The following is a 26,396-nucleotide window of genomic DNA, read 5'->3' as shown; positions in this document are numbered from 1 at the left end:
CCTGCAGACACCGCTGCTGCATTGCAAGCTGTGCACGCAAGGATTTATGGAGGGGTCCGTCCTGATTTTATCACAAAAAATCCCTCTTGTGGTCTGAAAGCTGCTTCTTTTGAGTTGTATTCAGTGGTATCCCACTTGCACAGTGGATTTTAAATAGGGAAGTGGCAACTGCAACCCCCCTGGGCTGCTGGAAGGAGGGGGGTTTCACCCTTCCACTGGGGACAGGACTGTATGACTGCTTTCTGAGGTGTAATGCTTGCTCATATGTAATTTCTTCACGTGACCACTGATGAAACCCACACTGCCACTGTGCCTGCTTCTGAAACTGAGCACATTTCTGAAGGAGATGTCACTCCAAAGCCAGTAGGGGCATGAATTTTAATGAATATATCGGGTTACCCACTTGAGATATTCCCAGCGATGGGATAACCTAACATTTGGAATAGCTAGGCAAGAGCTAAAAATAAGGAGGAAGGGTCACCATTCAAGATCAAACTTCGGAAAAAGCACAGCACATGATTTCTCTCCTGTAATAGTGTAAGTATTCAAGAAGAATGTACTTGGGTTAAATTATTTCTTCAGATGGAGCTCCAAGATAGTATTTCCCCATATCGAATATCATTTTGTCAGGGGTAAGTGGTCAAAGATCTCTCTCCCCTAGCCAGATTGAGAACATCTGGAAAGACTGTCTTTAAATAAATAGGAACAAGAGAAAGAGAAGCTAAAAAGAGGACTGTCTTTTGATTCACATGAACGTGATGCTGTGGTTCTAGAGGGGCACAGTTTTTCGGAGCAATTTGCAAATATGCAATAGGCCTGGAAAAACTCCAGGTGCAACTGGATGGAGAAGATCTTCCAAGGACTGCTTGAAATGAAACTATGGGAAGACTGGTAAAAGTGAATCAAAATCTGACAAAAGCCAAAAATGCTTGTGATGCAGCAAGGGACTGAGGATGTTGGGCATGCAGCCTGCAGGAAGGACAAGCTATGCTGGACTGCCATATCACAGAAATTCTATCCTCATGAACACAGCTACAGAGGGAATGTCATCAAGAATTGCATGAGAAGAGAGGACTAGTTTAATGTGATGGCATTTTGAAGTCATTCTCCAGCCTAATGCAAAAATTTCACACCCAGGTGTGTAGCATTCAATTGCTGTGTTGTGAAATGAACTTTGAATAATCAAAGCTGAGTAAGCAACTGAAGAGACAACTGAAAAATTTATCTTGGCTCAAAAAATGCTGCAAGAATGACTGTGACCCAGTCATCCTGAATTGACATGAACCAGCAGAAAAGTTTCTAAGCTGACCTCTCTTGCAGTAGAATCATAAAGTATGAAAGTCAGACGCATTTCCAAATGTGTGGATAAATATTTTTCTACCATAGCCCTTTTTGGGAGTTTAAAATACTCCGTTTTCTCTGCCCCTAAGTTTCAGACATACAGTTCCAAGGAAGGTATCTGAAAAGCGCGACGCCAAGATAGTCAAACAGCAGTTCACAGGTCCCAACCTGCAACCTTCTACAAAGTTCACTGCCGTTCTACAACTGGCAGACTCCACAGCTCTGCTTCTCCTACAGCCAGTTGGCATTAAAATAAGTCTGTGTTACAATGAAAGCTTTAAACAGTAGTATTCTATGGCAGCAAATGGAAGAGGTGGACACCTTTTATTTTTAAATGAATCCTATTCTAAATGGAATATTGTACAACCTAACGTTTTACATGTTGTGCCCAAGTTTTAACATTGCCGGTAATTTTTATGCTGCAGAATTGCGTACGTCTTCAACCATATTGAGGCTGCAGAACCCAAGCTCACTCAATAAATACAGGTTGCAGTTTTATGCTAACCTTTCAAATCCAAGTCTAATTTAAGCATCATGCTGGGAGTGGAGAAGAGGAGAATGTTTCATGACTTCTTTGCAGATTTGAAAAACAAATCTGCTCAATTTGATTATTGGTCACTTTTAAGGGATAGTAGATAGGACAGATCCCTGCCAACAGCTGGCAGAATGGAAAATTGAGGACCTCACTTTCTACTTTTTCCTCAATTCTCAAAAGGTAAGGAAAAATTACTTGAAATTTGAGGTAAAAACACTGTTCTCCCTCTACGCCCACTATGAGAAATACTTGTCGGTGGGTATGGCATTACAAGGGAAGCACCTCATTGCCCAGTTCATGCACTTTCCTAGACAATTTCTCACGGCTGTTGATTTTGAATGCAATATTCTCAATTGTAACTCTCTCTGTATTCTCACACCTTAGCCTTCTGACAGGGCTTTTCTGAATAGTTTATACAAAACTTCACAACACAAGATTTGGTAAACAAGGGTGTTGAAAAACAGTCCACTCCTGCAGTTTGCACTCATTTTCTCTGCTGATGTTGCCTTGAGAATATATGCTGCCTCAGAAACAAATATACGGGCAGAAAAGTATTCATGGCACCCATCCATTCAGGCTCACATTTTCCATCATACTTCCTTAACGATTCAGTGAACATCCTTTTTTGTGACTACTACTGTAAGATTTACAGCATTTGTTCTCTCAGACTTTCCTAAAACATACTGTCTCAGTACTGTAACCTTTTCACTGAAGAGACCAGGCTTACTATAAAATTGAGTTATCCCTACATTTAAGTTGTTTCACTTAATTTCTACGCATAGGGGACTACATATCTAACAGAAGATGAGAAAACCCCCACACAACACAGGTGTGGATGATCATTCAGTATCCCCCTTTCTACATTTAAAGAAATGATTCAGAAATTTGTTTCTGCGGAGGTGAAAATCATAATCAAGATGTAATTTACTGAAGTTCAACTCTTTACACTGGATATTCCATCGGCTGTCATGAGAAATAACATTAGTTTGCCAGTACTATGTATTCAGCTATGAATTGGTCAATAAAAAGTTATCACACCACTCATGGTAGTGGCATTTAAAGAAACCACAGATGGTATACAGTCTATCAGCAATTTTATTAAAGTACTCCTCTGGGTCGATACAACTTAACTCAAGTGTAGACAAAGCAGAATCATCACAATCAGAGCACAGACGTGCTATAAAATTCTCAGTTCACAGATGTTTCCTTCCAACACTGAGAACTGGAAAGGTCCACTTGATGATAACAGCTTCTCGCAAACTTTGAACCAAACCACAATGTCTGCTTGGCAAGCCTGTCAATAATGAGAGGACATCTATTTCCTGATTATTTTACTTCCACATTGTGAAAGTCAAAGCAATGGTAAGGTAGAGCACTATGATTTTGCTGATAAGACCTTTCTACTCTCAGATTTCTGATCGAGCCATGGAAGGACTTACAGGACTGTCACCATGATATAAACAGTTGTATTTACAAAAACTCATTAGATATAGTTTCTCAGGATTGCAGAAATTAATCAAGAAACAAACCAGGACTTTTTGAAAACGTCCGAAGGCAAACGCCACAGGTTATTGCACAAACTCCTGAGAAACTCTGGCCATCTGAAGTGGTCACAGGGACCACTTCACACCTCACAAACGCAGTGTAGCAGAAAACAATACACCGCTCCAAGACACTTCTCAAAAGGAGAAAACTTGTGCCATCACCATGCCTACTTCTGACAGCAACTCTACTTTTCCACTGATGTTTCTTATTTCTTATTTAAACTGACCCAACTTGAACTGACCCAATGCTGAGCTTGAAATACACTGGGCAGACAGGCAATAATAAGAAACCAAGAAAGTCACAGGAGAATTAGGTGCAAGACATGGAGCCTCCAGAGGAAAGGAGTTGACTGGAGGATTTCCAGCAGGACAGACAGAAATCCACTGCAATAGAAGCTAGGTTTACATGGTCAAAGGCTAGGGGAGACGTGGCGAGAGCCTATGAAGGTCAGAGTGCACCCCATTGAGGCCACAGAAACACTAAGACTCATCAGCCCATTTCCTCCACGCAGAAGAGTGACAACTTGGTGTTGGTTGATGTCATACACTCAGTTAGGACAGGGACAAAGACACTAGCAGCTCTTCTAGTGAATAACACAGATGCAAGTAGGAAATTCTACTCTTCCACTCACACATTTTGGTTTTGAGGGGGTTTTCACATGCATGCCACACAAACATACATGTATCAAGGTAGCAGTTAAGTAGCAAAACCAGGGAGGAAATTCTCTTAATACAGTCCCCTTGTGGTGATGAAATCAATAAAGCCGAACAGCATGTGTAATACTCCCATCTTATTAAGTGCATAGTATAGATTCAGAGGAAAAATACACTGCTCTCTCTAGAAATCTTGCTTCCTTCATTGCAGAAGTTGAAGGAGGTGGGGGAGACTAGGGTGCTGGGAAGTCAGACGCTTATTTTTTAAGCTATGAATTATCCTTCCATGCCCCTAATTTCAGAATCACAGAATATTCACAGCTTACCAAATGAAATCAATCAGGATGTGTCTGAACATAAGTAATCTATAAATGTTGCATATTCTGAAACATTAGGTCTTTTTCACTTGAAATACAAGACTCTTCAAGGTGGAAGGTATCTTTGCCCTACATTTCCTGATTCTCCATCTGCAAAAAGGAATGCCCTTTCTCACCTTTTACCTCAAAGAGCTGGAAGGAAGGAAGAAGAGAAGAAGGCTACATATGTGAAGAATCTGGCACAAGGAAATTTAATAACACTGTTTTCAAAGCCAAGTACTAAATGCATGCAACAAAGGAAAAAGCGCCAGATTCTTAAAGAATGAGAGTCACACATTAATAAATATTGGCTCAGTACGTAAGCGCTATTTCCAAGCACACTGAAAGTGCAATCCTTTAAAGAGGGGAAAAAAATGCTATATAATTAAAAGATGATATACCATTATGCATGACTGCAAGAAGGGCATAAAGATCATAAAGTTCTCAAAAAAGGATGGTAAGTGTTTTCAAACACGGTTTACATGCAACACCCTGTACAATGGTGACAGAATATATATGTTGACAAGGTTATAACAACGCACATTTTCATGCTGATTCCCAAGGAATAATGCAGTCAAAAAAACACTTAAAATTCCATACCTTGATTATTTCCACCAACTGATCCACACCACTGTCACCTGGAAAGATTGGTTGTCCTAGTAACAGTTCAGCCAATACACAGCCTGCTGACCACACATCTAAAAAGGAGAAAGTGGAAGACAGGGAAAGGTATCATTAAAAGGTATATATTAGGCCATTTATATAAAACCAGCAGTTTTAAGCTACTTACTTTCTTCTTTGCCAAGTTTAATACTGTATACAACACAGCTAAAGAAAACACAGATACCTGGCATAAAGCAATGGTGGGCAGACAGTCTTAGAAGTCAAACCATGACACAATGAGAACTGGAAAATAATTTTAAACACTGTAATATATTGACATTAAAACTTACACATGTAGGGAAAAGACCTGAGAAAATTTGCCATCTGAAAATTAATAATTTCCTAAAACCCTGTGTTGTTTTAAAATCACATTGATCATGAACTATGCATAGGTATCATCTACCACAACGGCTGATGTTTTTACTGTTTCTGAATGTTGAATAGACTCAATAGTTCATCCATATATTGAAAGCATATATACACTAGCAGATGAACCAGTACTGCAACTATTACTTGCATCCTGCAGTACATGATGATTAAGGGATCTGGGAGACAGCCTCTCTAACTCAGTCACATCAATCTTTATGCCAACTCCATTTGCAAACTTGGCTGGACAAGTCATGGGTCAGGTCAACAGCATCCATTGAAGAAGCCATCAACTAATTTTCATACATACACCAAAAGCCAAAAGTAGTGACTAGCAGCTACTCTTCTACATGAAGAAAATGTTCATAATCTATTACAGGTATACCTTCTTACATATAAATAAGACAATTCAATACTACAACAGCAACGTAAGAATGTATCTAAATGTATTACAGAAGACAGCATTTTATTTTTGAAACACAGTTAATTCAAATGAAAAATCTAACAAAGGAAATGCAGTAAACACTGCATAGCAGATATTTGTGAGAATTTACTGTAACTGCACACCAAATATTGTAGTTTAAGCTGCTCAACACACTAAAAGAATTGCACCTAGATGCAGAGATAACTTTCTCAAAAAAAAATAGATTGACTGTAAGGTTTTCTAGAAAGTCATCATTCGTTCCATGTATATCTGAAACCTTACACTAAAATCTAACCTCAAACAAGCAATCAGTAATGGAAGATTTGTAAAGCCTACAATACCGTAATGCCCCAAAAGAGAAAAGAACACAACCAGTCCCCCTCCACCCATCTTTCTTTGAACTCTCGCGTACTTTTACGAGCTAACCTTCCCCTGTGAAACAACAGTAGCACCACCATAACTCAAAACTCAGAGAATTTACCTCCCGAGGCCCGTTCCAACCTGAGATAACCCATGCTACGACAGAGATCCTTATTCCCCTAATGTATTTGAACTATGCCATTGGGAAGCAGGATACACACAACACTGTCAGTTATGGCTGAAGGTCTTGTAAGGAAAATGTCTCTGACAGTTCTCTAAACAGTCTATTATCACTTTGTCACAACCATTAGAGACTGATGCAAAAAATAATTTAAAAAAAAAAATCTTTCAGGAATTCAAGCTTGATAACAAAAGAATCTGCAAGTTAGAATAGACTTTTCCTTCCCCCATTTCTAAATGAAAGAGAGGGGCTATGTAAAACTACTTCCCCCTCTTCTCAAGAAAGATATGGTTCAACTGTAACATAAACAAAAAACACTGCTCATTACTGCAACTTTCAAAATCATTCACCTCTAAGTCAAAATGGATGCATTTTTACATAATGCCTTAATACAAACATCGCATCAGGGTCTCTCCTAAAAAGTAACTACTTATAATACAAACAGCAATCAGCAATAATCTGAAGTTTGAGTCTTGAATTCCAAGAAGAAACCAAACCAGATTACGCTTTTTGATCTTTTAGTCATATTTAATAAAAGCTGATATGGCCACCAACATGCTAAGATCTCTTTTGGACAACAAATGAAGGTGGCATCAAATAAAGAACATTTAATTGCATCCGACTGCTAAACAACATCTCTCTCTGATAGCTCCTGTTGTTGGACCAACACATACAACAAAAAGATGATGCAAAGAATCACTTTTTATGTCAACCCATGCATACTGGGTTTATAGGAAATTACACAACAGTTCAACAGATAGCACAGATTTCTTCAGAAGTATTGAAGAAACAGATTAAATGTACTAAGCAGAGTACTGTAACTTAAAAATCTATTTAAAGGCACCTTAAAGGGTTTTGAAAAAGCCAAGTCCTTTACACTGAGTATACAAAACAAGTTGTGCCCCAAAGCTATAATCATTATTTACAACTTCAATCCTTATTTTGCACGGAAAAAGAAACAGTATATGGGGAGGAAAAGTATTTGACAGAACATACACAAACCCAAAGCTGACATGAGAGTAAGTCAGCATTCACAACTCACTTCCTTTTAAAATTTTGAAACTATGCTAGAGTGATTTTTTTCGAATTAGACTGTGGCTTTTTAAAACTGTTTTAAATAACCTTCTGGTCTGGCTGCTCCATGAAGTTGGCTTTGTGTTGTTTTATCCTTTCTCAGTCTCCCTAAATGCCTTCGCACTCCACCAGATAATTTCAGACAAGTCTGAAAGTCAGAAGTCTCGAATCCATGGCAGAAGTTTCATAGAAACAGTGGGAAGAACACACATCAGTGTTGCTGCTGAGGACAGGACGGCTCAGTCCCTGTGGGACGCGCCGGGCTTGCCTCTACCCTGCTAAACTGCAGCTGCAAACAAGTCAAAGGATGTGCAGGTCCTTGCTCAAGCAAGAAGGCCAAGCAGAAACAGCAGAGGGTACATGAGAAAGCTGAGGGCACCGCAGGGGGAGAGAGGAGAAAAAGAAAGGATGTAGGTCACAAGGAAATAGCTGGGAAAGTCTGAGGAATACTTGCTGTATTCATGAAGGGTTTAATCCATCAAAAATACAACAAATCCATCGGAAACCTATGTAGTTCTTCCTCGTGCAGCGAAATCTTCCAAATCAGGTGATTTAATGCCTTGTTAAAAGTCTATTTAGTTTTCCCTGATTTTACTTGCTAACGCTTTAAACAGGCACTGAAATAAGCTACAGGCATTCCAAAATCCCCAACTTTTTTCCAGGAGTGCAATTTCACCGACTTCCAAATTAGGACTTGGGCAACGTTCCCTGGGCAAGGAAGTGAACAAACCCTTGAAGCATCCTCAATGAACGCCAGAGAGCGGAGGCTAGCTTCAGCAGCTCCAAGCAGGGATGGCAACAGAACACAATTTACATAGGTGTTTATACAACTCTGGTGAGCAGTGTACAATAAGGAAGAAACCGGGAAATTTCAGCTCTGCTGAAACTTGATGGAATTTATGCCATCAACTTTAACAGGATTAAAGGCTCCAGGATAGTTTGCCTTTTTTTTTTTTCCCTTTGAATCTAGCATTTAAAAATTTATCTTCCAAATTTGGATGGTAACATTTGCTCAAGCCTGAAGTAAGCAATGTACTAAATTCTATATTTAAAGACATGTTACTTAAGAGAAGTGATAAGGTAGTTAATATTAATTTTTGATAGCTCCTTCCCAGACCCTCTTCTGCCTTAGCACAGTCACAGCTAACTATTGTAGGTTAATAATCTTTCAGAGTAAGTTTGCGGTGTAACTACCCGCTCCCATGGGAAGAGAAGCATTTTCTGTACTATTTCTTTTTAATATGTGCAATTTAATTAAGGCGAAATATGACTATCATTCACATGCTTTAAACTAGTTAATAAACAAGGTAAGAGAGAACCTTAACAGAAAACAAGAATCAAGTCAACAAATCATCCTTATGCCAAACTAGTTCGGACACTGTGAAATTTTAGGAGAAAATACTGAAAGCTATTAATTTTAAGTAGAAGAAAGTAGGCAAGGCTACTTTCTTCGTACCTTCAGTGAAATGTAGTCTAAACAACATGGACAGTAAATGCAACTGCCAGCCAAAAGCAACCTTCAAATAAGCTTATTTCAGATAGCTTTCACATATTATAATATTAGCTAATGCCATATCTTTTGTAGACTGAACAACACTTAGACAAATACCATTATCACGTGAACTACCTGCACTAATTTAAGCACACCAAAAATTCCTATAGCCTCTTATACTACAAAACTTTTCCTAAATTAAGTTTCTATTACTTTATTGATCTTCACAGTTGTTAGATGGACATTAACTTATCTAATAATATCATCTGTATAATTCCCTTGCTTTTGAATGCCATTCCAGCATTACAGAAGGTAAGAAAAGGAAAAGTTCTCTTTAGTTCAGGAAGAGGCATCCGGCAGAACAACCTGCAAAATACGCTCTCTAGCTTTAATTGTGCAAGTGGGCAATGGCCATTTCCAGCTGTGAACTGTCTGTGACAGAATACCCTGTCCATCAATTTCATTTTTGTGATGTCAAACTCTGCCTTTCCAAGCTGAGAAGCTGGCCCTCTTCTTCACGGCATGAGCACCACTCATTGTATGACATACCAATTCCTCTAACTTGTTATTTGGAGGACATGAAGAAAAAAAAAAAGTTGAGCCTGCTCCTATCCATTTAGTACAAATTAAGAACTTTCCTTTATCTGACATTGTATGGGGCACATTTACCTTTCTACGTTTTTTTCCCCCCTCATCTATTCATCTCTGCCCCACTATCCCTTGATCTTGATGGACTTCTTCCATCTTGGAGGTGACTCAAAGTTGCTGCTCTGGAAACTCTGGAAACAAACTAGCAGGGAAGAAACCAGGAGTCAGAAAAGCAGCCCTAGGAAGTCATAAAATCAGCAGCTTCTAGTTGCCAAATGCCAGAGCACAAAGTGCTTTTCATTGCTGCTTGTTTGGAACACTTTTTGGGATGTCAGAACGAGAGCAAAATTCTGGATTACAGACGCGCATGCTACGTCGGTGCAAGTTTTGCACATCAAGCCACACAGATCTACAGATTATGGAGTCAGAGTAAGGTTGAAACCTGAAATGCTTGGAAAGTCGTGCTTGTTCCGGTACTTGGAACAAAAGCTAAACACAGGTATCTCTATTTTTCTGCAACAGAGAGATGAAACTACAATGACAGGTGACAGACTATTTCAGTAAATTAATCCCTGTGCTTCGTTTCAGCGTTGGAAGTTGCCATCCAAGATGCAGAGGCGAATACTTTTCACTGTTTGGCAACAGGTTTGGGACACACCTCATGGTGGTTATTCCCCAGGAAACTCTGAGATAGCCCGACTACATGTGCCTCCAGAAGAGCTTTTGCTCCATACTGCTGAGGTGAAATACTCTCTCCCTCTGTCTTAGAGCTTGCTAGGAAAATGAATGAATAATTTTGTGATACTTATTTTTGGACACCCCAAGAGAAACCAGCGATAGAGCCACGCAGATCAATCTTTCCCTGCCAGCGGCTACAAATGTTCCTTCTGGAACGCTCTCAATTCCTGCCAGCACAGTGACAGAGAAAACGCACCAAGACCAGCAGACCCTTGTTATCCAGAAGAACCGCCATGTTCTGGTGAGCTCTCCATTGCCCCATCACCTAACCTAGTAAAAAAAAAAAAAGCATGTTCTGGGGGTAAAGCTCAACTGCACAGCTTCTGTCTACATAAGAGGATCACATGGCAACAGAAACATCTGCACCCACACCTGCTCCAGTGCCTGTGTCTGTCCCAGGATGTTGTAGGGGAACTTAGGCAGCCAGCCCACGGTTTTTCAGCAGGCAGCAGCACCCAGATGACCAGCACAGCCAGCAGCATGCTGGCAACGTACTCTGGGATGGCACAACACACACAGACCTGCAAGGAAGATGCTTCGGCCAAAACTCTGTCAAGGGATAGCTGAAGAGCTTGGTTTGCAAAAAAGACAAACCTCAGCTGCAGGAACAAAACTACATGCCATCCCCAGCAAGCCTTAGGGACATGCACACACTTGCAGAATTCATAGTCAAAGGATCACGAAGGCCCAAACTGTACAAACTATGAAAGCACCCAAGTGACATGAATGCTTGTGCCTGACCATTGAAAAATCCCTTAAATTTGTTACGCAGGCAGACGACAGAGCTATTATGGGCCTGAATTTGTAGCTATTTGGCAACAGGGATTATTTAAAAACTTCAATAGGTCACTTCCCAGGTCATTATTTTAATAATAGTCCCAGGTCTGCTGGATGACACACACAGAGGCATTAACAGCAGTAAATGTGTTTTGATGCTACTCTTACTATCGTATATATTTATATACAGCAATAATGCAGTACTTTACAAAAGTGCAACAAACGCTACCCCTGGCTGTGAGTTATTTTTAAAGGGTCCTTTTGGGTTAGAATTTAAGTCATGCACTTTGATGAAATAATCAAGACCCTAGAAGATAAAAGCCAGTTTATAGTTCAGTTGTGATATCCAGGATGAAAAGACACATCCTGGAACCAACTTTAGTTTTTGCTACACTGAAGAGCAAGTAACGTCGCAAAGGCAAATTCACGTGTTAAAAGACAACCTAGACGAAGCCAGACAGCCCAATGCAACTCCTGGTTACAGTGCTAAACAAGACGACTAACTACTGAAATGGTCGTGATGCAGGCTGGCTGTACTATCAGTCTTGGGCCACCACAGTGTCACTGCCTAGGTTTAAAAAGCACTTCTTGCTCAGAAATAATTCCAATAATTACTATATTGCAGCATGTTATAATCATAAGCCTTGCAGTAACGTTAACAAACAAAAAACCTCAGGAAAACAGCTGGATGCCTCGCAGATAACGTATGAAAGAGTTCTACTTAGAACACTTTTTGACTTCACATTCTTCTCGGATTTTACTTTTAGTGTAGTTTTAACACAGCGCATTTAAACAGAAGAGTGAAGATCCCTACATCACATTTAAGCTCAGTTTTTGTTACCCCCCGCCGCTCCTAAGTGAATTCTTATATAGAGAAAAACACTATAGGAGGAAAAGACTGTTGTGCTAGTAATTCAGAAGAAAACAAGAACTAGAAAACACAAAAAAAAAAGGTTTAAAATGCAGTATTACAATACTGAAGCATCTCATGGTTTCCTATTGTTTGAGTTACGGATAAATTACTGATAATTAAATGTTCTTTCCTCTCCCCCTCTTTTAAGAAACCTATCTGTGCCCATTGGTTGGTATACAAATGCTGCTGGTTGAGTTTGCATGAGTAAACCGATGTGAAATAGGGAAGAGTTCTCACTAAGCACTGCTGCTGCCTATCTAGCAAGAACTAAGGAATGCCATGGTATTTTCCACCACTGCAAGCAGCAGCATCACAAAACTAAACCCCTAGAATTTCTAACATATTGCAGAACACTCAAAAACTGTAAAGTAAGTTTGTAAAAGCATTTTATTACTGCCCAGCTCCCAAATGCAAAGATTTTGTTGAGAAGGAAGCGGAGGGAGGAAAGGGTAGGAAGGAAGGAAGGATTATTTGCTAAACTTAATTTTCAAGCTATTCTGTGCAAGTTTCATTTATATTGATTTGTTCAGAGAAGGGGCTTGGGGGGACGGGGGTTTTGGGGGGCATGAGAAAGTCTGAAGCACAACAATTGAAATTAATGATGTTTCTGGCAAGTGGAAAATGGAGTCCTCACTTTAGAATGATTGATTTACTAGAACTATTTTAGAGACCAGCAGATAAGAAAATAAAAAAAAAGGAAAGAGCAACTTTAAAAAGGTTCTGCAAAACGTGCAAGTTTAAAGTCATTATACAGTTGGAGCAAGAGACATTTCACAGACTTATCTACAAAGCAGTCTCTCTAGGTGACACCTAGAATATTTGTTTTATGTAGTTATCCTCTGAAACAAGTTGTCTCAGTGAACTCTGATAATGCAGCTAAGCCTATCTATTAGCTCTCAGCTGGCAAAAAGACGTCAACCAGGATCAGCTGCCTTCCCCTCACTCACGAGCTCCCATCACTTTGCTTTTACCTGGGCTCTACTGCTTATCAGACTACACAGTAATGTTGATTCAACTCACTAATGTACCAGAAAGTTAACCTAACCAAAATAAAAGTCTCTTGTCAATTGAAGCCAAATTGGCGTATGAAACAGTAAACCATGAGAGCCAGGGTATCCAGGGGCAAGGAAGAGTAGGGCTAGGGCTGCCACTTTTGGCAGTGGCCAACCATTAAATAAGTTCTGCCTTTTTATCTTTATTGTGCCATTACTTTCCCCAGACTTCTTATGGTTCTGCCTTTTTTTTATAGCAGGGGAGATATGCGAGTGTGCTATAATACATACTGAAGAATAACTAATGGAAATAAAATTAGAAGAGCAACTAAGTCTTCAGGAACACTTCTATTTTCAAAGAACTACAGAGTTGAAATAAGCCAACCAGCCAATGAGTTTAATACTTGTTAGAACATACTAAATTTAAACATACTTTAATGGGTTATAAACATATTCTGCCAAGACTTGATCATGATCTCCAGATCCTTTTGAACATATTAAGCAACTCAAGTCCACAAGAAAGGTAAAAGCTTAGCACAGTAGCGGGGAACCTGAGAGCCAAACCTCGTCTCTTTAGCACCAGCCTTCAGAAAGGGAATATCTTGACTAAAAAAACCTGACGAAGTTACCCATAACCAGCCAACACATTGCTGTGCATTTTTATGATTTTTCATTTTGCTGTGCATTTTTGATTCCACTGTATGAAAACTTGGCTATTCCCTGTCCTCTGCCACAACCTCCAGCTTCCCTAACATTTCCATGATACAGCTCCATGCCAGGTATTAGAAAGAAGTCTTCTTTGTGTTCAAAATTAATGACTAAAGGACAGCAAAAGTTAACAGAATAAGTTGAATCAGAAAGACTACTGTATGCAATATATTGAAACTGTCAAGAGAGTTTAAAGCCAATCATCAAGCCACATTTTCTCTCCCACTAAAAACACTTTACTAAAAGCCAAGTAAATAAATGACAGAATTATTCGTGTCTAAATCATAGCATATCAGATGCAGTAGTTGATATTTCTACAATCCTTCTTTACAGCTATTTTAAGTCATCAAATGCTTTTTCAGCTTGAGATCTCATACCTACTTTTAAACTAAATAGCAAAACTACCTGGAGAGCTGGAAAATGTTTTGAAACCAGATTTCCCCCCATACATTAAAAAAGCCCCTTTCCTAATCCAATTGACACTGAAATCTCAAAAGGCATAGAAATCACAGCAGCCATCTACAAAATCCGTGTATTTTGTTAAGAAGTGGTACTTGACCATTTACAATAAAATTCTGTGTCTCGGGATCATATCCCAGATCTCTGGAAACTTTTACACTTAACTACAGAAAAAAAAGCCACATGCAGCGGGTATAGATTTCAACAAATACACATACATACCTATACTGGAGGTATAATCGGTGGCTCCAAAGATCAACTCTGGTGCCCTGTAGTACCGAGAGCAGATGTATGAGACATTCGGTTCTCCACGAACCAGCTGTTTTGCACTGAAAAGGAAACAAAATAATAATCTTTCAGTAATTTACAATACTGCAGTGCAGACCAACATTAAGCTTTGGCACTCTTCACCCACCCCCAAATCCTAAATGCTAAAGTACCATGTTCTTCTAAGCTGATACAAGCCACAGACGCAATGATTTACTGTGAAGTCAGTCCAATCCAGCAAGCAGCTACCTTATACTGGACACAGCAAAGGAAATTCTGACTACAATCAAGGTGACAAATAGGGTCAGATTTTAATAGGGCTGGCAGTTGTCTTTTGCCAGGTACAAAGGTTTGTTTACAAAGAAAAAGAGTACAGAATACGGTTCATTCAAACATAGTTACCTTTTAAGGTTCAAATGCTCTGGATACTCACCAGAACTGACAGTGTTTTGTTGTTGGTTCCCCCCTACCCCCATTTTTTGTTGGGGTCTTTTTTTTCGTTGTTTGTTGGGGTTTTTTTTGGTTGTTTGTTTTTGGTTTGGTTTTTTTGTTTTGTTTTGTTTTGTTTTTTTTTTAAAAACTTGCATCAGAATATTCTGGCTCTTTGCTGTTTAAGGGGGTGTGGTGTGAGGGAAAAGGGGTATGAGGAGACAAAAGAAAAAAAACTTTGCCAGTGTAGTCACATGTTAATGGTCCGTGATTAACATGAAGGTTTCATTTATACTGCAAGAGGTCAGCCACAAAGGATCTAACCTACAGTAACCCCTACCTTTGGAAGCATCTAAGAAAATAAAGGAACACAAGAGCATATTACTTTTGAAACATGAGTCTATGAACATATTATACTTCTTTCTTAATTAACACCAAGTGTTAGATGGAAAGGAACGGGAAGACAAAACTGCCCTTTTAGAAATACGACATTCAACTAAGTAGCACCAAACCCAGCTGAGTGGCAAGCCAGCCAAATCCAACGTCCAGCCTTCCAGACACTCCTCTCAGCCTTCAGGGAAAAAGGACTCCCAACACCCATTTAGCCTGTTTTTAAAAGTTTTCTGTTTTCTATATCAAAACTACAATTAACAAATTCCCACTGGTAACACAGAGGAATTACCACCTTTTTATGCATTGTTACTTTCGAGTTTCAGTGCGATTCCAATTTTGCTCCAACACCAGTGAGGCAGAGCTGAGGAGGAGATTCCCAAGCCACCAGGCATGACGATGCACTGCTTGAATAACCACCATATGACATTCCCACTCACTACGGGCAAGCAAATTTAGCAACAGCAGCTTCGGTGACCCCTTGCACATATCCCCTAACTATTTTAGTCTGCAAAGTTATAGCACAATCTAAAGACCGAACTTTCCCAGAGGGAAATCTGTCTCCTGTCTCAGAGTGGATTCCTAGAATTTCTGTCTCAGTTCTAAGATGAGGGCTTGACTCTAAAGGTGATTCACTTGAATGGATACTGGAAATAAATGTACCATTGGAACCTAGGATGTAGACATCCACTATCTAAGAGCTTCAATTAGAAGTGTTGCTTCTGATCTTGAGCCTCTACATTATTTGAAATGTTAAATAATTTGGTGTACATACAAGTAGACTAATACAGTGTAACGTTAGCCTTTTCAGGCTACTATACCACTGCACCTGTCCTCTCTTCCCCAAACACATTTCACCCTAATATTTGGTTGTATTTTTCCACGGCACAGTATTTTCCCTATGCAACTGCATATTTATTTTATTTTTTGACTACCTGCACAAATAACAGCTTTGAATTTTAAATCCCTCCGTATTGATTTGTAGTTTCAAAACTACAAATGAAGACATTTGGAGGAACACGGACGGTTTCTCTGCAAAATTGCATCCAGGTTCATTTTGAAGGAAGCTCTTTTCACTAGGCTTCAGGCCACAGCTGCACTTACCTTCCGAAGTCGCAGAGTTTTAGAACAGCTGTATCAGGGTCCAGCAAGAGGTTCTGTGGTTTTATATCCCGGTGGCAGATCCCAAAGGAATGGATATAGGCTAAACTCCGGAACAGCTGATACATGTACAACTGGAACACAGAAACATTGCATAAGTCGTGCTTTCCCAGTCAAAACAGGGTAAACAATTAATTTAGCACAAACTCTTATTAGAAGAAAAACAAAAGCACTCAAAAAAGACCCTACTGAATGCATATCAGTGCTATGAAGATGGGCAAGATATTCGCATACCTTCCTCACTGCCCTTTGCCACATACCCAACACATGCAGTTCAAATTTGTTCATTTGTCCTTCCAACAATGAGCACAATTCCAAAAAAATAATTGTGCCAGCTTTCCAACATTTATAAATAAGGGTATTCATAAAAAACATACACAAAATAAAGGTGTTTCAGTTTGCTTTATAAATCAGCCTCTTCATAAAAATGAAGTATTCCAGGTTATGTAAGGGGGGAATAAAAAAAAACAAACCCACAACAACAAAGAAAACCCTTTAGTTGATGAAGTTATTAACAACATATTAAATGTTGCCCAAGGACTATGGTAGTGTCTCAGCCTGTCGCTCCAGTGAATCTCCCAGTTTCTCTTGGTGAGAGGACAGACTCATCTTAATTTCAAATCTCTGGGCAAGAAGAGAGGGCAGATAAAGACAACTGTTCAGGATTTTTTGCAAGGCATAGCAAACAAGTATGCTGAGGGAGGGTTTGCTCTGCCCCCTATCCAAGGCTAACCAGCCCCTCAGCAAGGAGGAATACAGCAAGGGGAGATGTTGTGAAGCCAAGAGCTTCACAGGGCAAGACTACAGAGCAAGGGGAGGATGTCCAGCTGCTGGAGCTACACACTTTTTCACTATGAAGAATAAAGAGCTGCTGGACACAATTAGGACTGTATAGCATATACAGTCGTAAAGGCATGGGAAGCCCTGTTTCAAGGTTGACAACAGGCTGTCAGGTTATTTGTTATCTTCATTGTGTCTCCCCCTAGGTTCCACTTAAAAAAAGCAAAACAAAAAAACCCAAAAAAAAACAAACCAAAAAAACAATCAGGCTACAGGCAGGACATTGTACTGGAGTTGCAACTCCACAGTTTCCTTTTCTAAGCTCATTCTCCACAGTTCACCTTTAATGGTCTGTAAAACTGGATGCAATTGCAAGATATTGCTATCAGGTCATGTTTGCCTCACTTTCACCACTATCTTTGGCTTTCACTCCGTCTCTCTCCCTCGGTTTTTGTTGTTCGTTTGGTGGGGAAGGTAGGAGCGGAAAGAGAATCGCCTGAATTTTGGCTCTAGGTCTTTAGTTTTCATATTTGTTTCTCAAACAACTCCGCACAAAGAAAAGCAAACAAACATGTTTTCCGAATTGCCTGTTCTAGACACGTTAAGCATGTATTGTGCAACTGTATTGCAAAATAATCCAAAAGATTGCTCTAACTTGAGGAGTCAAGTCAACACAAGCGGGATTTAGAAAGTATGCTTTTCATCTCCACACAGCAAACCCAAGATTTCCAAGAATTTCTTACAGCATGTTAGAAGTTACAAATAAAAATTAACAAAAAGATGACTAGAAAAGCCTCCTTGCAGTTTTTTAACAGTTTCTTTGTTACTCAGGGAAGAGCAGCTCTCTGCCTGCCTAGGTATCAATCAGAAGTGAACAAATAGGTATGATCTGACCTTTGTGTAGCCAAGATGCCTGGAAAATTGCAAAAGCTTTAATGACATCAGGATAACATGATCTTTTTAAATACAGGATCATGAGAAAGGCTTGCCTTGCCAGAAAAATAAGAACAGCCTTCCAGACTACCTGGAATGGGAAGTCCCAAGTATCCAGCAAGATGAAAGAGTTGTAGCAGAATTTTCTCTCAAAAGATAAATAAGTACAATTTTTTCCCAAGTCCCCATAATGAAGAACAATTAGGGCAAGAGCACTGACAGAAGCTATATAAACAATTTCTCAAAAGCTAAGCTAAGCTAAAAAATTTTGGGGAGCATATAACCTGAAGACACGCTGTTCCACCAACAGACCAAACAGAGTGACCTTGCAGTAGAAATTCTTGTTGCTAGATGATAAGATTCTGTGCTTTCTTAGAAACAGGCACCAGTGCTGGCTATTGCAGAGATACGCCATTTACAATTTATGCATATACAGTTATGGCACAACACTTTGTTATTGGATTAATTAATTACTATTTGTAACTTTCATCTTCTTTCAATCACATTAAAGTTTTTTTTCTTAAGCCCATCCTCATGGTAAAGCGCTGCACTTTTAAAGAAATCAGTAAGAATCAGAAATATTTGTTGCTAATTTCCATTTAGTGTTACCTGCATGCCATGTTAAGAAGTTAATGCCATGTGAAAACATGATCATTCACCAGCGTGTGGATTGTGGTCACAATATATGAAATGGAACTACGAGACTCAGATGGGTCCCATGTTTGACAAAAAAAAAAGAAATTTTATTCATCTTAGCCACTTTGTAAGAGAGGACAAAAGATGCAGACAACTTAAGTGAGGTTTTGAGGCTACAATGTGCATACAAACATCTTACCCCATGTAGCTCTTCAAGACAAGAGCCACTGAGCTCCAAGTGCAGGGAAGGGGACAAAAATATGCCGTTCATGCCCACAACAGAAGCACGTGAACTCTTACTCATATGCCAGGAGAGGGGGAAGATAACAGATAAGAGAACACTATTCTTCCTGACATCCTCTTTTAGTTCCCGACCTTTGTACTATTGTGTCTTTATCATCTCAGGAAATTGAAGCTGCTAATCTGGCTGGTGTTAGTCTTTAAGCTGCTTAAAAACCAAAACACTCCCCCCACACTTGGTCTCCCCCACCCATTCCAAGAGTTTTGTAAAGTGAGAAATCGGGAGCGCTTGCTTTAAGCCTCTCGCCTCTATTCTTCCTTCACCACAGCAAATAATAATTTTAATCTTTTTTTTTCCTTGCCTCAAGATGTATGCGCTCCTAAAAATTTCAGAAAACTAGTTATGTCAGAAAAGAGTTATCCGCAGTCTATTCCTGTAACATCCTTCTTCATCTAACCACATCTATCAGTTACCTACCTTGACATAAATCATAGGGAGTGTCTGTTTGGCCCGACTATAATGTCTGGCAACTCTGTATACTGTTTCAGGAACATAGTCCAGCACCAAGTTGAGGTACACCTCATCTTTCTGAAAGAGAATAGAGAAGAAGGAAAAAAAAAATATCAGCAATAGATTTGAAGCATGAAGTACAATTAAAGCATTCAGAGAAGCCAGCAGGATGAGAAAGCTGTGGACATTGTAAGTATGTGTCTTTAGTGGGACTGTGAGCTGCCGCCAAACTGTTTTTCCTTTAGGCTTTCAACTTGTGCACTACTTAAGTCAAACTTATGATTAAGGTCGCGTTAATTAATATGGTCTCCAACAGAAGGCATTTTCTGATTATAAATGCGGACAAGGATATAATTGTTCTGCCCATTCAGTATTTTCATTAGGAGCTATTTCAAAGTGACACCTGCATCATTATTTAAAGCAGCCTATTAACCCATTAGTCCCTTCCCCGCCAAAACCCAACAAGTGCAAATTTAAAAGTCCCAAACTCACATCCCACAACTACACATCAAGAAAAAGTTTAAACATCCTGCATCTTTTAGAAATTTTAGTTTGATCTTACTGAATTGCTAACTATTAAGGGATTAATAATACATATTAACCATTCATATCCAGTAAACCAGTGTTAACATTTGTAACCATTTTGTTTACACGTATTTTGATGTTCCAGTTATTTCCAACTTAAACATATGAACTTATTCATGGCAAAACAGAACAAGACAAAACAAAGACTTGAGTATTGCTTTTAATATCTAGGATCAGGTTAGAGGTCCATCTGAACACAGAGAAACAACAAACGTAGCTTTATAATAAGGTACTTTGTTACAGAATACATTAGCAAAGGAAAGAAGGAACAAAGAGGAATTAAATGACAAAGCAGTATAATCACATAGTGCCTAATTGTGGGACTGAGAATTTTCAGCAGCAAAACAGGTCTTAAAAAGACTTCTGATATTTTAATGCAGTCTTCTGTGCAAATCCTATCAAGACTGTGAATACATTTAATGTTGGGGGATGGGGGGTGGGTATAATTAACTATATCAACCTGAAAAATTATTTTTTCAAAACGTAACCTCTCCTGCACTTGCTGTATTAACAGCTAGATCTTTCTATAGAGAAAGACGATACACAGAGACTTTACATGGATGGAAACAGCACAGAATTCCCAGGTCTTCACCTGGAGTCCCTCATCAGCAGGTCCACTGGCTATGTATCTTAATACCTGAAAACAAACCTCACTTAGCTATAGCAATTTAATAATATTACTGTGACTCAACACGTCACTTCAAGCATGGAGTGTGGCGTGTTACTCTCTCAGTGCTGTTTTCCTTACCTGTCTCTATCCTGCCTCAGCAAAGACCAGCAGCCTCCAATGAGTAAAGAAATGGTACGTGGTAACACACACAGAAATACACACCTTGAATACACAATATGCAAAGAGGTGCTGGTTTTGTGTATTGTTAAAGACTCAGAATTCAAGATCTCTGTTCATCATTATTTGACAATAAACGCTTGTATTTCCAGGGCATTTTAATAGCTCTTACCAATACCTCCTAATAGGCCAATTCACCTTGCAAGGCCCTGCCTACATCACTCTTCCCTGCAAGAAGATGCTCTTTTTTAAATATCATTGCTTAAATGACAGTGGTAATAGCACCAGCACTAAGCAAATGCCAATGGCCCACTAATTTGTATCTGCTCTTATGGTAATTCTGCAACATAGACAAGGTGCAGCAGCCTCCGAAACCATGCCTACTCTGGTGCCCTCCCCCAGTGCCGTCCCAGAAACGGGGTAACAACATGAAGGAATCTGGGGACCAGGCTGGAAAACAAACAACTTGAAATGGATGAGGAGGGACAACTACCAGCAGTGCAGAGGAAATACCAGATGGCTCTGGAACTCCATGGATGTGCAAATGTATGCAAGAAAATTACGTACTTGTATTTCAGCACTTTCCTTTCTGCAACAACAGAAGTTCTTCCTTCCCTGAGTCTCACTTCAAGCCAATAAAAAATCCACTACCACCTCTTCTTAGGTCAGGGCTTTCAAGGTATTAATTATAAAATACAGAAAATATATGTCCTGAAAAATCAAAGTTCACTTATGCCTGGTAAGGCAACCTGTACACCAAGAGAAAAAACAGTCTCATGAATATGAATTCTGTTTGATTCAGTGTAGATACAACCTGATGAACACGTTTAACGCTTGCCTCCTCTTGGAGAGTGGGAAAGTCTCACTGGTAACAAGTCACTGCACAAAGTACTCCGTAACTGAGATTGATTACTTTCATTCAGAGGGGTCATGTTCCATGTATCAAAAAGATTTACATGAGAGATTAGAGAGACAGAAAAAAATGAGTAGAAATGGAATTACAGTGATTTCATTATCACCTCATAGTACAAGTAAAAGGACACATGTAAACCAGTAATACGTATGATCATTAAACCCCATCTACGCTACTTCACAGCAGTGAGTTTTGAGAATTATAGAACTCTATTTAGTTCACACCACCTTTGTTTTACTCTTCTCTCCTCCATTTTGATTTTTATTTTATGTTCTGTTGGAAATGGGACTAATTAAATGGCATGGCATGACTCAAGCACAGAAAGATCACGGCATCTAAGTCGTAGAGAGGGAGGTTTTGCACCCACCAACCAATCCTTATGAGCTTTTATGCTACCCACAGTACTTGAACAAACTACATGGGTTTTGCATGGTATTGCTCCTGTGTAAATGTGTATCGCACATTATCACCTAGAAGACGCGAAGGCACACGAACACCTTTCCCCCCACCAAGAAACAAGTTTTGATATACCATTTGATGTACCCAGAACTTTAATACGCAACTACAAAGGCAAGGCTTATGGTGTTGGCTATATAAGTAGCAGCATACTCCACTCCTACCACAAGCAACTGACACTTCAGAAGTGCCCTAAATGACTATTTCCATGAATTAAAGATGCTTCAAATGTTCTGACCTACCTCCTCCCGATGTAACCCGGCACAAATCTGATAAAAGCTCAGAATACCGTTTTCAAGAGCCCTTCACTGTTCTCTGTGAGCATGAACTGGATGAAAATAACATCCAAGTTACCTGGATTCCCCTGAACAAGATTCAGTACGAGCTAGAAAGCAGTCATGGCCTGACAAGCTCTGAGGATGATGTAACCTGGTTTGCCTACCTCATGCATTCCTCCTAAACACATATTTTTCCAGTGACCCAGATGTATTGCAATAGGAAACAGGGTTAGCTCAAAGAGCTTGCCAAATGAGGGCAACTGCTTGAGGATCAAGGCTTATCTTTCCATTACAGGAAGCCTTTTTCAAACCTCACCACGTATTCCACATGTGACTTGTTTCCACAATCCTGTTTCAAAATCGCTGGGCTGGGAACCAACCAAGGTAACCTAACCATCAGGAGCACCTCTGAAACACCTCTACAGAGAACAGAAAGGTCCAGAGGAGACGGAATCATATAAATGACAGAAAGCAAATACAAGACGTCATTTAATAACTCTCTCTTCCCTATAGACATTAGGATTGAATAGATTATTAGCTTTCCTCAGCAGGTCAAATGTTTCTGTGCATCCATGTTCTCCTATGCTTGCTGCTAAGGTTATGACCATGTACTCTTTAAAATGAAAAAGGGGGAAGTGCAGGGAGCCAGATCCTGAAATACAGGATCAATATATTTCATAAGGATTTTGATTTTAGCAATGTGGCTCATGTACCTGCAATTGCCTCAAATGTTAGAAGCTGTTTTTTTGTCACTTGGCAGATAAATTCTCAGCTGACAAACACTGCTCCGAAATGATCCAGAGCAAAATAACCATGGCCTTGCCATTGAACCCTTCTGCACCCCTCAAGATCCGACAATTCAGGCACCATTTCACTTTGGCTGGAAATACTTCATGTAAGTAGATACTAATACAGATTATGACATCATAAAGAGGCATGAGAAGGGCTAGGACACGAGAGCCAAAACATTCTAGCAACTTAATTTTTTTCCTTGTATCAGAAATTGGAGATAAAACAGGCTGCAAGTACAACTACTCTAGCACATGAGCCTTACACATTATGCGGCTGAAGACTGAGCGAAATTGAAAACATTACCCTACTGACATAGGAAAGGCTGCATGGAGGTCTCAAACTCCATTTTTAAAACTCTTCTGTCCTTCAGTCCATACCAGTAATCTGTTTTAAGCACCATCCAGTTGAGCTTAACTGCGGCAAATATAAAGCAACAGCCACTGAACTCAAAGATTCGCTCTTCTGGATTGTTCCTTGCAGGGAAAGTACAAATATTCATTCTCTATGATCCTCATCCGCCTCAACAAACCCCAAATAAATCCTAAGTGGTTTCTACCAGCTTTCGTTAATTTTTTTTCATATATCACAGACACTACCTTTACAACGTGCATGTATAACACTGCAATAGGCATTAGTCAGTCACAATCTAGCTATTTCCCCTATTTACCACTAACAGGATGATAGAAGCCAGGGAGGTCATATATGCCAAACGCCAGACTGAGGGCAAAAGCAAATATCACAGGGCATATTCTGAAGAATATGCCAGCATCTAGTAAGATGTTAGAAGTTCTCCTGAACTGGAATCTAAGGAAAATTTCTCTGAGCATCAAGTAATAGGATAAAAAGGTTAAGAAACTATTCTGGGCGCTCTTTCTTCTAGGGTGACTAAATTTACTGGTCAGCATTTGGAAAGAATGATGAGCATGCTCATTTTTGTTTTCATCTCCTGGCAGATCAGTACTAGTGTGATGCGGGTTCTAGTGTGATTTGCGGGTAGTTTTTTTGCTTTCATTCCTTTTTTTTTTTTAAAAAAAAAAAAAAATCCCAGATCATTTAATTGAGCTAGTTTTCAGATGGACTCCATGTGATCAGCTATATGAGCACAACTGAGAGAAGATGAACACCACAGGAGTTTCTTAAACTAACTTTGCATTTGGAGAGATAAATGTGGAACTACACTCTGAAGAAACTCGCTTTACCTGTCTGTTCAAGCTAAAAGCACACAGAGAAGAGATAAACCTAAAATTAAGGAATATTCCTCCAGAATGCAATTCTTATTGAAATTATCCCAAGGCATCAATACTGGGGCTATATGGGGTAAATAAGGGGATCATGTTTTCTTTACCATATAACAGCACCCCACCAATGATGTATCAGAAGCAGGTGCTACACCCGGAGCTGTTACTGACAGGATGGCGGCTAGGCAAGGGTTCTGTCAAAAAGTGATGAAGGATTTAACTTGGAGTTGGAAAGCAAGAAAAGGGATTTCAGCATTTCAAGTTTACACCTTCTTTCAGAGTGCATTATTTAAACACTGGAGAGTGTCAGCACAAGGCAAGATATGCCCTTCACCCTGGCTTAGACATCTAGATTTAGACAACATACAAGGTTTAAAGTCACACAGTTTTTTCATAGATTCAGAAAAAGGTTATTTTACTTTTTCTTAAAGCTACAACCAGCATGCACTTCACACACCCTTATCAAGCACCATGAAAGATCCACCTTCCTTCTCTCATCTTGAAGGCTGACGTAGTACCTTAAAGATACAAAGACTTTGGAACCGCTTTGAAAGACAAAGCAAAAATTTGCAACCTTCCTACTCTAACTACTGAGTAGCCACGATACACTGGAAAAATTTGAAAATGCAAAAAATGTTGTAGCTGACCTCATTTGTATGAAGGAATGGTGACATCCAGTGGCCACGTGTGCCTGTTTTTATTTGCAGTTTACAACCACATCTACTTCAAAACAGAGCTGTGGTTGCCACCAAAGTAAAGGAACCATAAAACTAGATGTATAGCTGCAGTTTCACACAGATAACTCTAGGGGGGTAAGAGCTGTTGAAGACTCAACTTCAGTGTTCGGAAAGATACCGATACTTTCTATTAGTACTGCAAATGTTGGGCAAACTATCTCCTTTCCTATTCCCTCACTGTTCATGGCTGAGTTTGAGAACTGAGATCTGTCCCAAGACCTCTGTTCCTATACCTACTTGTCAAAACTTATCAAATTGTTCTGTAATGCTCATTACTCTTCAACATAACAGTCTGATGTAGGTAGGAACTGCCAGCTGGGTCAGCTGTGATGGTAGCATAAGGGCAGAAGTCAAGCCTCCCAATATAATTCAGATTTAAGAACTTTCCTGGGTCTTGTTCTAAGACAGTTGGTTTACATTGTCTACCTTTGATGACTGAAAGAGTCTAGGTTCTTAGGTGATGCCTAAGCCTTTTCCATTCATTCAAAAAAAAAAAAAAAAAGACAAGACATTTTCTGTCATAGCTTTCCCCTCTAAAGAGAAATTATAGTAAAGGAAAAGGTCACTCATGAAGAGAATTTGGGAATCCCTGCCAATTCTTGTTTATTTTATGCCCTGTAAAGTCCTTAAGCTTTTAGCTGTACTTCCAAGGAGAAAATATTTCTACGAAGTTGGAAACACCCACCCAACGTCTAAAAGGTGGGACTGATTTGTGATCTTTGATACAGGTGATCTGTGGGTATGTGAACCACAGCACCCAAGCAGGGACTGTGCCATAAGCTGGCAATAACTCTGTTGGAAAATGAAAATTAACAGATAATGTTGGGATCCCTGGGCTGTCCTGCATACCTTATCATGAAAATGAAAAGCAGTGTCTTTGGAGATCCACTATTTCTCTTGCCTGTACACTACTTTCCAGACTGAGTGAAAATTTCCAAATCGGGATGTACCCATGGCAGCAAACCAGGCAAGATAATACACAGTAATGGTTCAAACCATATGCCTCCTCAGGAGAAACAATACAAGCTGCTTTCCTAATGGTTATCCAACACGGGAAAATGAGAGCAGTGGCTAGAGCTGGTGAAGGAATATCTTGAG

At 39.6% G+C, this 26,396-nt stretch overlaps 1 protein-coding gene across 4 annotated transcripts in view; it reads right to left on the bottom strand.

The window, feature by feature from the left end:
* The window catches only part of GSK3B (glycogen synthase kinase 3 beta), a 151,810-nt gene that overhangs the window by 34,309 nt on the left and 91,105 nt on the right, over nt 1-26,396 (bottom strand). For all 4 annotated transcript variants that reach the window (XR_012676275.1, XM_075166488.1, XM_075166473.1 and 1 more), the window contains exons 4-7: nt 19,480-19,590; nt 16,356-16,486; nt 14,388-14,494; nt 5,031-5,128 (exon numbers count right to left, since the gene is read on the bottom strand). Coding sequence is in view for 3 of the 4 variants with exons in the window: in XM_075166488.1 (XP_075022589.1) it covers nt 5,031-5,128; nt 14,388-14,494; nt 16,356-16,486; nt 19,480-19,590 (447 nt within the window). In the remaining variant the exon portion in view is untranslated. The remainder of the gene's footprint in view (nt 1-5,030; nt 5,129-14,387; nt 14,495-16,355; nt 16,487-19,479; nt 19,591-26,396) is intronic.

This window comes from Calonectris borealis, chromosome 1, assembly GCF_964195595.1.
Source record: "Calonectris borealis chromosome 1, bCalBor7.hap1.2, whole genome shotgun sequence".
Lineage (NCBI taxonomy): Eukaryota > Metazoa > Chordata > Aves > Procellariiformes > Procellariidae > Calonectris > Calonectris borealis.
Note: the sequence above shows the minus strand (reverse complement) of the source record. Positions and strands in the feature narration are given on the sequence as shown.